Source organism: Aegilops tauschii, chromosome 4 (genome assembly GCF_002575655.3).
Source record: "Aegilops tauschii subsp. strangulata cultivar AL8/78 chromosome 4, Aet v6.0, whole genome shotgun sequence".
Taxonomy (NCBI): Eukaryota; Viridiplantae; Streptophyta; class Magnoliopsida; order Poales; family Poaceae; genus Aegilops; species Aegilops tauschii.
The window spans coordinates 442,443,412-442,455,197 of NC_053038.3; the positions used below are offsets into that span (position 1 = coordinate 442,443,412).

Here is an 11,786-nt window from a genome sequence, read left to right on the forward strand (position 1 = left end):
TGCATGATTTTTTTAGGCTAGCAGTACTATAGTTCACTCATCTTATCTAAAAATAAAATAAAACAGTGCACTCTTGTCGACTGCGTTACACGTAAAAACAGGATCGACATCATCAAAACGGGCCCGGATCGATCGGCGAGTGTCTGCTGATAGCATAAGACTAGCACTCAGACGTCAGTTAATTTACTCTATCAAATCAAGATCTAGTCTTCCGGCAAAAAAGGTAAAAATAGTAATAAGATCTGGTCTGGCGCGGCCCCGTTTCCGCGCGTGGCACCATCTGAGGAACAGCAAGATTCGACGTCCGTCTTGGAAATGGAAATCCCCCCTGCACGATTAATCAACATCGTGTCCAAGTGCTACGTACTACCAGCTGCATGCTTGTGTACGCATGACCCACGTACACATAGAGACGATGCACGGGAAGTGAACACCACTGGCGAGAGTGACGACAGCCTCACTCACTCGCCACCATGAGAGAACAGAAGAGAAGAGAAGAGACACAAGGACGACGTGGGGGGCCGCTGGAACCCGATGGAGCGAGGAACTACTGGTAAAGACTAGGAGTGGATAAGAAAGGCAGTGCGCAATTAGCCAAAGTGGACACTGGCTGTGGGTCGCCATCGACGGCACATGGGCCGTCGCCCGGGGCCGTGCGCGGGGGGGCTCGCCGTGCCGCCACGCGTCGGCCGCTGCGGCCCGTCCGGCCGCCCCCCTCCCCCTCCAAATCTCCTGTTGGCGCACCATCGGAGGCGCAGGGGCCGGCGCAGTCCCGTCCCGGCCTTTCCGACGAGAGCGACGTCTCCTCTCTCTCTCTCTCTCTCTCTGGCGGACTGACGTATCCTATCCACGCCAATGGATGGCATCGGCACAGGACATGCTGCGTGCGCGGCCAGTCAGTCCCACTCCTAGCTGCTTGCCCTGCACGCACTAGCTAGCCAGGGGCCGGCCAACCAACCCAGACAAAAGCCGGCCGATCCAGCGCGCAGGGCAGCTCTCGCCGCCTGCCGCCGTGCCGCCACGCCGCGCGTCCATGCGTGTGCGCTGCATCTGGCCCTGCCGCTTGCGCGCGCGCTGCCTGCAAACGAAATGCAACCTGGACCGCTGGGCGCATCGCATCGCATGAGTGAATCGCACGACGGATCACTGTGCATTTTTGCCTTTACTTCCGTCGTCGTTTTGCCTTTCTATTTCCCGGAAATAACAACAAGCGACCAAATTAGCTAGCTGCATGGCATAACTAGCTATCCCCTGTAGCTGTAGGGGGTTGCTATATCTATACGTGTACGTATTTTTTCTCGCGAAAAGACATGTATATGTACATATATAATCAGACGGTCCGCAAAGCTACATACCAGCAATGGAGCCCCGTCGAGCTCGGATGAGGAGGTGATCCGTCATTCTTTTCTTCGATGGCTGTTGTGGTGGTGCTGGAGGCAAATGAAAGGGGTTGATGTTCTGCTACCTTTCCAGTTTTGTCATGTGAGTTCTTACGTATGAATGAGACACGCATTACCATGCAAAAAGAAAATGCATGATCAGGCACAGCTGGGTCCTCCTAGACTCCTAGAGAAGACAATTCAAAAGAGCGCGGGGCGGGAGAGTGGTCAAGTCGATCGATCTACTGTAGCTTGCAGGTACGTCTAGATATATATAGGTCGAGCTGTCACGTATACATGTGCCGATAGCATGGGTGCATAACTAATTGCTCCAGGGAATATGAGCAGTACACTTTCACTTGTCTTCTATATGTCCGTCAGCTGTCGAACGGACCGCGGTACTACGTAAAGTTGATGGCCTTCACTTTAGGGTCGTTGCTTGATTGCCTTGACGTGGACTATTCAATGAGTGCGTTTTTTTTACAGTATACTATAGTATATTCAACTTCCAGTGTTCGCCGACATTTATTTTTTGGTTTTCCTAATTTTGTGTCTTGTGAGTGTTTTTGTGTGTGTAAAATGTGCGTTTCCTTTTACAGGTGCAACTTTTGTTTAGCGAAACCTTTTCATATAGCTGCATTTCTTAAAGGGTGCATGTTGCCTGTTTTACTAAGCCGGTTTTTTTCATGGTCGATTTGGACACAAAAAAACACAATCAACTTTAAAATGTACAACTTTTTTCAAACGGAAGACTTTCTTGGTGATAAATTTCTCTGCAGAGTTATGCATGAATATACATGCTGGTAAGAAATCATTGGAGGTAGTCACTCTACTTCTGAAAAGAAGGCCGATAAAATTTGTCCGAAGTCAAACAATGCAAAGTTTGGCCAAGTTTGCAAGAAAACCATTAAGAACTACGGGTCAAAAATAATATCATTATATACGCAATAAAACATATCTTATATTAATCTAGTTAGTATTGTAGTTGTTGATGATTTTTTCTACATCACATGGTCAAACTATGGACCGTTTGACGCGGGACAAAATTTATAGGCCTCTTTTCATAGACGGAGGGAGTAATTAAGATTCACCGTAGTTCATCAGTACTGGTAGTAGTAACTAAGGTGCACGACTAATACCTTGAGCAAAAGCCTAAAGGAGGCACTACGCTTGCGAGAAAGTATTGGCAGCACTCAAAAGCAAGACGTACGTACCACACAGCATCAGCGGCCCAGCTTAAACTCTTACGAGCGAATAATCGTTATATTCAACACTTCTGCTTCAATCAAAAAAGAAAAGAAAAATGGTCATATTCGCTTTCCAATCCGTCCGGACGGTCGACACGCATTGAGAAGAGAGAGGTTGATTGACGCCATACCAGTAGTCCAAATCTAGCCCGCCCTTTTACGTCCACAATCAGACGAAGATCACTTAGCTAAACGGAGCATGCATGGCTCGCACATGTGTCTGCGCTTTGGGCAAATCACCTCCGAGCCTGAGAGCGAGCCCAATTAGCCGTCACATGGCTCGTACTACGATCGAGATAGGGCTTGGACCTGCGCGCGCCGGCCTGGTCGACTGACCAAAGGTGGCGTACGATCCGTCGGCGTTTCACGTGCAGCCAACCCCCATGGTTGCCAACCTCGCTCCACGTCAACCACCCACCGGCCAATCAATCAGGCCACCCCGTGGTTTGGAGACCAGATAAGGATCATCGATATGGTCGACCACACTACTAGTACTACTGATTAGCTTTGTTTAGGGCACGGTAAGTTGCACGGTCATTTCCTCCACAAGTTTCACATAGCTTACACATTAAACCAGCTATGACTTTTCATTTTGCACCTCATACTGAAGCCACAAAGTCTAGCTCCCTTCAACAACTTTCAATTGTAGTATACGCAAAACTAAGCCCTCCATGTGGTTTATCCAAAATCGACATGTTTGAGGGGTGTGTGTATATATATGAACAAAAACCTGAGAGCTCTGTCGACGGCCGGTTGGAATTAGATGCTAGACTACTAATGCAGGGCGCCCAGTGATTCCTTGTCACATGCCTATAGCTACGTCCTCGTAGTTTGGCTCCCCTTTGGCATCACGCACACCACGCAGAATCGCTCAATTATGCACTTAACTAATCAAGGTTGGTGCTACTCCATTGGCTAGCTCTGGCCTCGGGCTTAAACTATGCGCTGCCACTGCCATCCTTATCTCAGACACCTCCCGCTCCTGTTTCCCCATCTCCAACTTGCGGGATCCCAACGCCATATGTTAATCAACCCGTTGATCACTTCACTAATAATAGTCCTAATTAAACCGAGCATCACACCATGGTGACCACCGTACCCAAACCTAATCTCCTCGGGCCGCGGGCCACGGGCCACGGCTAGCTCCTCTGACACAGGCTCGCCTACCTCGCCTAATCTAACCATGCTTTCCGGTCGAACAAGCGGTCAAGGCTTAACCTCGTCGCAATTTGCAAGAAAAGCTTAGCTAGAGCTAAGCCTACGTAGCGCTTTGACAAAATCAAATCCATTACAGTACTCTATATTTGATTGGGCAGCCGTCTCCTGGCGTGCATGTGCACGCCGAACGGAGCAGCAGCGACGTACGCACCCTCTTCGACCTCCTCGAGGCGCGCGCGCGTGACAGTGCAGGCTTGATACGGCCGATCTCCTCCGTGGCCTTTTGCGTGATCGCGCCACTAATCGCCAGGGTTATTTTAAAAGGTCACCTCGCTTAGGTTAACTAGCTAGCCGGTCGTTGCCCTCGTCGTTTACTCGCGCGTGCAGCTAATTTCGCGCCATCCATGACCGACCGATCGCCGTCGAGTCAGTCAATGTGTCTTCTCCAAGCTAGGTCAATTAGTCAAGACAAGGCACCGCCGCTGTCACAGACTCACAGTACGTGGTAAATTACTTTTTTTGAAACTAGGGTACGTGGTAAATTACAACGCACCAAAAAACTTGCTGTATATATCTCTCCAAGTTCCAGAAGACTATCCGAAGTATGTACGTACGTCAGTGTCAGCCGTAACATGTCTTTTTGTCCATGGCTGCAGTCTTGCAGAGTACTCCACTAGTAGACTAGAGGGAGACAGCGTACGTTTCACCTTGTGAGAGGCCCTCCAGCTCCAGCTCCACCCAGGGCGCGACACATGTGTACGTAATTAACCTCGGTACTAGTAGAAGCGGAGGAGTGCATCGCGGCAACAGGTGTAAACTCGATGCTTTGTTTTTCTACTGACAGCAGCGCTAATGCCAAGTTTAACCGGAATCATGGCCGGCCATCTTGCGTGCATGCTTTCCCAAAAAGGCGCCACATTTTAAGGGAGCGCGGCATCGATCCATCCATTGGACGGCAAGCGCTCGAAGCTTCAGCCCCAAGGCTGGCAGCTAGACTAGAACCAGCACACATGGCATGCTTCGGGCCATGATAGTTTGTTAAGATTAGATTGTGCTCTCTCCTTTTCTCCTCCCTTAACCTAATGCCTAGAGCGCAGTAAACTAATCCCAGTTGCATGATAGTATTGCTTAAGCACCAACCACTGAATCGGGCAAAGGATGAGGCTAGCTCGCTCCTAGGTAGGGGACCAGCGCGCCGGGAAACATCCGGACAAAGCCTCATTAACGCTAATTAAACAAACCCGTTAGCTTTGTGGACTTCGGCTTCGGCCACACCGCAAGGATCACACAAGCGCTCCTCTAGGGTTGCAGTGTCAAAGACATGGGCTCTTGTTCGCTGATCTGGCTGCCCCGAAGAGCGACACGTGCACGGAAGGCGCACTGGCCGTGTGACCGGAGCGAGCGACCCCGGCGCACGCATACCGAGGATGCCGCCCTCGAGGAGTGTGGTAGGCTTTTCTTTTGGCAAAATGATTTGATTCCAATGTTTGAGTAGTGCCCCCAAGTGCAGGGTTAAAGAAAGGGGTTATGTGCGAGAGAGGTTTAAGGAAGGTGATCACGGCCACGGCGAGGCGAAACGTGGCCATCGTGTCGTGATTAGTTTAGGGACGTGTTTCTTAGTCACTCTAGTTGCCTAATTAACAACAGCTTGATGAATGGATGGATGAAAGGTGGTGGAACTTTCTTGTTGGTACGGTTAGCTTGTTTGTTTAGGGGCTCGCTTAACAAACTTTATCTTGTGATTTTGCCATACAAGGCAAGTGTGTGACATAAGGGCTGACGAATGCATCGTTGCCATGTCGACACACCACTCCGTATTCCTCACATGCAACAATAAGCTCATACGCTACATTTTGGAGTCAAAAGAACAACCTTGAAAACGGATAATTGTCAGCAATGTTTGTATATACATACGAGTGCAAATAGTCAGAAAAGTACACACTCCACAATATAGATGCTTTACATGCAATTAAGAAAGCAAATCACACCTTGACCATGCACCCTGTTTCACCATTTTTTACAACCTGTAATGTACGTACACTACAAGTGAGCTGACACCAGTCACGCCACAAAATGCACAGCCAAACCAACTGCCATGTCTGACGAAGGTAAACACAAGATGAGCACACCTATACAAGATAAAGAATCGTATCATACGTACAAAGCAAGGCAAGTTTCAGAGGCTAACTACACCTCGCTGATCTCTGAATCCTCTGAATCGTGTGAGCTCAATCTTATCTCGGCTCTCATGTTCTCCTCGGCATCCTTGGGCTGGCTGCGAACCTGATCAAACCTGAAGCAGCACCGCAGGTGGTCGTTTACGATCCCGGCGACCTGCATGAAGGAGTAGACCGTCGTGGGGCCGACGCACTGGAACCCTCGCCGCATCAGGTCCTTGCTCATAGCCTCAGATTTGGGCGTCTTGGTGGGCACTTGGCGAGCGTGGCGGTAGCCGTTTGTGATGGGCCTGTGGTTCACGAAGCTCCAGCAGTAGTTGTCGAACGATCCGAATTCACGGACTACCTGCAGATAGTCATTGGCGATAGCGAGGATATTATTTGTACTGCCAGAAGTTGTGAAATCCAAGGGCCGATTTTGTTCGAAGGAAACCACTGAATCTGTTTTGCTGCATGGATACTACAGGTTTCAAAGCATTCGGTCTGAGAAATGTTAAGTCTAGCATATAGTGGTGGTGTTCGTATTACAAGCATTCGGTCTGAGAACAGTTCCAACAGTTTTGTACTTCTTTAAAGCAAGCGCTGACTATATTACAGTGCGATACTAATACTAATGCGAGTGTCAGTGTGTCACATTGTTCAGAATCTGAAACTCTGAAAGCACACAAGGTATAGGCCATATGGCCCATAGCAAATTCGAAGGCTTGTTGGGCTTCTATTGAGGGGGTGGGACATGGCTTCATTTTATTTTGAAAGAAGCTCCTCTGCTGTAACATTTTATGATTGGCTGGAGGAATGAAAAAGTAAATTAATTTATATGTCTTATAAAGCAATGATAAACTAGATAAACTTGCGTACAATATTCAATCTACCTTTCGAATTCACCATAAACAAAATTTACCTTTTGAATCTGCTTGGCGTTTGCGACCACAGCTCGCAGCTTTTGCTCTGACAGCAACGTCCTTCCGTTTGACTTGGACAACTGGTTTATCTTCTTGCCCTTGAGGTCACAGACGGATGCATTGTAGAAAGCATCAATCATCTCCCTGAATTCCCCCCTCTTGCTCAAAATTACAGGCCAGGAGAGCTCAGCTAAGGCTTGTGATAAGGTAAGCAGCTCAAACAGCTTACGGTCATTGTGCACCGGAGCTCCCCATTCTTCATCATGGAATGCAACGTAGAGGGGTTCTACAGAAGTGATGGTACCATGCATCAGAACTTATAATGTGTACTGCACCCTCATCCGTGCTCAAAATTGAAAATTCACATGCTTGTGATAACCGACAAAGTATTAATTCATATCATGGAGTTCACAGATCAAAATTACGGACTCTAGGGAACAGTGGGAACGGAACGAAACGAAGCAGGGAGCAATCGAAGTTTGTCACCAGAGTTGGCCGTGATCCAGGAGCACCTCCTCTTCTCCAGCTCCGGTGAGCTCCCACACGCCGCCGACTCATCACACGCCCCCCTACCACTCTTGTGCCGCTTCTCCCGATCGTCCTCTGCTTTCGCCTTCCTATCGCCGTGCGCCTTGGCTCTTGCTATTACCTTGGACGAGGCCGCAGCAGGGCGAGTGGTGCGGATGCGTGGGAGCTCCGGCAAGCAGCTCGCCGGAGACTCCGACTTGACGGCCGGCATGTCTGTAGCGGCAACTGATCGATGGAACTTGCAACGATTCGGAAGCAGGCGCATGTAGATGGACGCAGACCTGAAGAGCCAGCGGCTAATGAGGTTTTTGAAACGAGTGGCGAAAGGAAGGGTCCGTTACGCGGCCACGGAGTTTGTGCTCGTTGTTTCGGGGCGGGCTGGAGGTCGCGATCGGGTGCGGGCGCAACGGCCTCGGCACGAACGAGGAGGGGTGGCTTTGGCTTGGCTCCGACGCCTCATACCGTTACGCGCAAGCGTTGCGTTGCCATGCACCGCCCCACTACCCACACGCACACACGTAGCCGGACCTCCCCTTCCTGTCGCTTCCACCATCCGGCTTGCGCGCAGCGCACATCCGCACCGAGCCGGCTCTGCGGCTCGCCACGTACGTACGTGGTTCTCGTCGGCAGCGACAACGGCTTCTTCTACTCAAATCAAAGAGAAAATACACATTCTGTACAATGAAACGGAGAAGAGTGTACACACAACACAAGGATGCGGGCAGCAGCATTGGTCCGAGTATCTTTCAGCACCAGGGAATCGTTTTGCTCCAAGAGGATGAACAATTTACATCCAAATGTTCCCTTCAAGAATGGACCAGGATTCATGTTAGATCAATAGAGCTCAATTCAAGTTTTTGGTGGCAACTTTTGATCACTGCAGCAGGGAACAGAAGCAGCAGCAGGATGCAGTTCTGCAGGGAACGGCATTGTAATGTGGATCGTCCTTGAGTCAAGCTTAGAGAGTTCAAACCGAACCTACCAACTTTTGACAAAACTGCGCCTCGTTAGTTGCCATTCCGTGCCAATTACGTAGCTACTAGTGGTAAGTGGTAACCAGTGTCCAAAATGCAGTGTAGCGCTATGCGAAATCCAGCCGCAGGTGTTCTTCACCACCTGAAGAAGCAACAAGGCATGATACGGTCAGTTAATAAGAGAATCTAAATACAGCAGTGTAAAACGCGAGGCATGACTAGGAATTATAAGAGAACCGAAAGAAATGAGCTATTTACAGAAGACACACGAGACATAACGCTACAAGACAAAGCATTACGTCGATACAGCGACTGTTCAACTCTGCATACCATGCTCCTGTCTATCAATTTACTTCTTTGAGAAGTATGCGGAATCCTGGAAATGGAGCGGCTCGTTCCCCCACGAGGTCCACCCGGAACCCAATTCTCTTGCGAAAAGCTCTATGCACCTTGGAGGTTTAGGACCAGGAATATATTCTGAAAGAATTTCTTTTGCTGGTTAAGGATTGGGCATAAATCATACTGCAACTATAAAAAGAGCCGCATTGCATTTACGACAGGACATATGCTTCATTGCAAATGGTTAACTAAAAAGATAAATAGGACATAATGTGACAAATCACAGGCAAGGATACTCTGAAGAGGAGGTTTCCTTGAGTGCGCACCCGGAACACTCATAATTACTTGGCTGCCTTGTAGAACCTTAAACTTCGATCCTGACTCAGCTTCTCTATTCTGCAGGAAGAAAGCCAGGAGACTAGAATATATCAATTTCAGGGTACACGGTCCAGATCAAATGTTGAATTCCAGAAGAAAAAAAAGGCAAATAATCTAGAGGAAAGAACTCACAACATTGATGTAGCCAAGAAGGAGACACTCATAAGGTCTGTGATGGAACAAGTCTAGATCGCCAATCAGTGAACCATCCGACTTCACCTGTCATTTGTAGAGATTTTCAGGACCACATTGCACAAAACTAATGACACCATTGTAGTCAACGAAATCATTGTTACGGTGGCACATGGATATTAGCTGCAAACCTTCAGCCAATAAAACTCCGTTGGGTCTTTGACTCCCCAAGATGGAAGCAATTCCTCCTCAACAAATCTTCGCAGTTTCTCCCGATTTGTAATCCACAAAACTACAAGAGCTCCAGCTGGATGTGCAAGTTCTTGAACTGGAAGATACAACAAATTTCTATTGGGAAGTGTAGGATACCTAGGGCATAAATTGTTTAATAAATGAACTGCAATTCATAAAAGTGCTTAGCCGACAGTGCATAAATGGGATTATTATAATTAGAAAGATGACAACAATAGACAAGATGGATCCGTTTTAGTCCAAGAACATTTAGTTTTCATGAAACTACCAACAAGTCCCCCGCAAAAAAAAAGAAAGAAACTACCAACAAGCATATCCCCAAATCGGGTTTTATTACAGGAGAACATGATAGCAGCACACATGGTTCATGGTCAGTGTATCATAAAGACCTGTAAATAATAGGACACCCAAAGATACATATGAAAGAAGGCTTCAAGAAATAAGAAATGCTGTAATTACAAATGCAATACTCAGGAATAGTAAGAAAAGAACCATGCGTTATAGGTCAGATATCACATAGCTGTGCTAACATTCAAGCATAGTGATCCAGAGGTTAACTACTACCTCTGATTCTAAATGTAAGACATTCTGGCAGTTCAAATTGAACTGCCAAAGCATCTTACATTTAGGAACAGAGGGTGTAGTTAATTAAAAAAGAGAGGCAGAAAGTTAACAATTCAGTGTAGTTTAACTAAGGCATGCCACAAATAAACACAAAGGAGAAATACAGGAAAGTTGGCCATCAATAAGCCTGGACAATCTAAAGTTTCGCTTACTTGGCAGAAGAAGAAGAAAGAAAGAGTTAACTTACGCTTCTTTCTGGCGAACACATCCATTCTCCCAAGGTGGGTCAATAACTATAAGGTTGTACCCTGTATTAGGATTATCTGGAGAAAGACGACATCATCCACAAAATAAACGAATTAAGTACATGTGCCAACACAACCTTAACAAGCACAGCAAGATCTATAACACATATAAAAACATTTTTATGCTACATTCCACATACCAGGAATGAGATCACGAACATGTGTGAAGTCGGTCTTCAGTTTATGTATCATCAGCATCATGCCAAAAAAAGAGCGTTAAGTATGGACTGTGTTCACTTAGATGAAATTAGATGAGACACCTGCACTAAAGAATGATTAACTCACCGTCATGAAGCAACTTCCTTTTGGTAAAACATAAAGTCTACCCTGAAATTCTCCTTCTGCCTCACCGTTTTCTTCAACACGGACTACTCTATTAAACAATGGACTGGATCTCTTTTGGACATCACAGGTACCTAAAACATGGTAAAGAAGGACTTTATGCACTTATGCATCATATGCACCAAGAAGTACTCATACAATTTTTGGTTTGATTATTTTACCGGCCTCGTCCTGACCAAGAGGCTTCTGAAAGCAAATAGTCATCTCGTAGAAAGGTGCTCGCCATGAGCCCCCAAGCTCAACAAAATTGTTCTCAGAACTAGTTTCAAGCTCTGGCCTGCATTCATCTCCCTTGATCATACCCGGAAGGTATTCCAGTAGATATTTCGCATCGAGGAGTGAATTATGCGCGCTAATTAGCAAAGGCCTTGCTTCCTAGCAAATGGAGCACCACAAAAGATCCAAACATTACATCAAAATACCTGTAGAACACTACTCACCCTATTTCTCTACCAATTGGTATAGGCACACTAGACTGTTTCACGAACAGCCCTAATAAGACACCAGATGTTAATAACAGCTACTCTCTAAAAATTCCTAGAAAAATGGCAATCCCAAATTTCTTGTTTGCTCATGACAGTATTAAACGTTTTCTAGTTTATACTGTCGTTGCTGCGTATGAGCCAAATGTAAAGTTCTTGTCACTAACGAGGAATTAGCAGAGCACAACCCTTTTCATTGATTCAGCTCTTACCTAATACTACCATACTACTAGAAGAAGTAAACATCAGTAAATGAGAAAACACGAATCTAAACCAATGTGTCACATCGTCACCTGGTGCCGCGCTTCTGCGATCCGCTCCACGGCGTTGAGTTCCCGGGCCTTCGTCTGGCGCTTCCGCTTGCGCTTCTTCCGGTCGGGAGACGGCGCCGTCCCCTCGGCCTGCGCTTCGCCTCCCTGCCGCGACGGGCCGAAGCTCCGGGAGTAGTACGCCGACGGGACGAGGCGGAAGCGCCGGTAGGATTCGCCGAGGAGGCGCACCGGGTCGACGAAGGCGGCGCGAGAGCCCGCGAGGCGGTAGATCCCCGTGGCCTCCAGCGACCGGAGCTCGTCGGAGGCGTCCATCGGAGAGGCGCCGCCGCGGCGTAGGGGTTAGGGTCGGGAGGGG

General features: G+C 47.7%; 2 protein-coding genes across 3 annotated transcripts; both read right to left on the reverse strand.

The window, feature by feature from the left end:
- Nucleotides 1-5,753: 5,753 nt before the first annotated feature.
- LOC109743321 (uncharacterized) lies at nucleotides 5,754-7,785 on the reverse strand. The gene is made up of 3 exons (XM_020302400.4): nucleotides 7,350-7,785; nucleotides 6,863-7,149; nucleotides 5,754-6,307 (listed from the first exon to the last, which is right to left on the reverse strand). The coding sequence occupies exons 1-3, from the start codon at nucleotides 7,654-7,656 to the stop codon at nucleotides 5,972-5,974; spliced, it is 930 nt and encodes a 309-aa protein (XP_020157989.1). The 5' UTR covers nucleotides 7,657-7,785; the 3' UTR covers nucleotides 5,754-5,971.
- A 322-nt stretch (nucleotides 7,786-8,107) lies between these two features.
- Nucleotides 8,108-11,743, reverse strand: LOC109743320 (methyltransferase-like protein 2). 2 transcript variants are annotated; one of them, XM_020302398.4, is made up of 10 exons: nucleotides 11,453-11,743; nucleotides 10,839-11,052; nucleotides 10,621-10,751; nucleotides 10,476-10,509; nucleotides 10,278-10,353; nucleotides 9,406-9,583; nucleotides 9,215-9,301; nucleotides 9,001-9,100; nucleotides 8,696-8,854; nucleotides 8,108-8,507 (listed from the first exon to the last, which is right to left on the reverse strand). In XM_020302398.4, the coding sequence occupies exons 1-9, from the start codon at nucleotides 11,741-11,743 to the stop codon at nucleotides 8,715-8,717; spliced, it is 1,251 nt and encodes a 416-aa protein (XP_020157987.1). In that variant the 3' UTR covers nucleotides 8,108-8,507; nucleotides 8,696-8,714. The 2 variants fall into 2 exon arrangements, 1 of the variants encoding a protein (XP_020157987.1); XR_002228047.4 differs by having other exon boundaries at nucleotides 8,369-8,507; nucleotides 8,665-8,854.
- Between the last annotated feature and the right edge of the window lie 43 nt (nucleotides 11,744-11,786).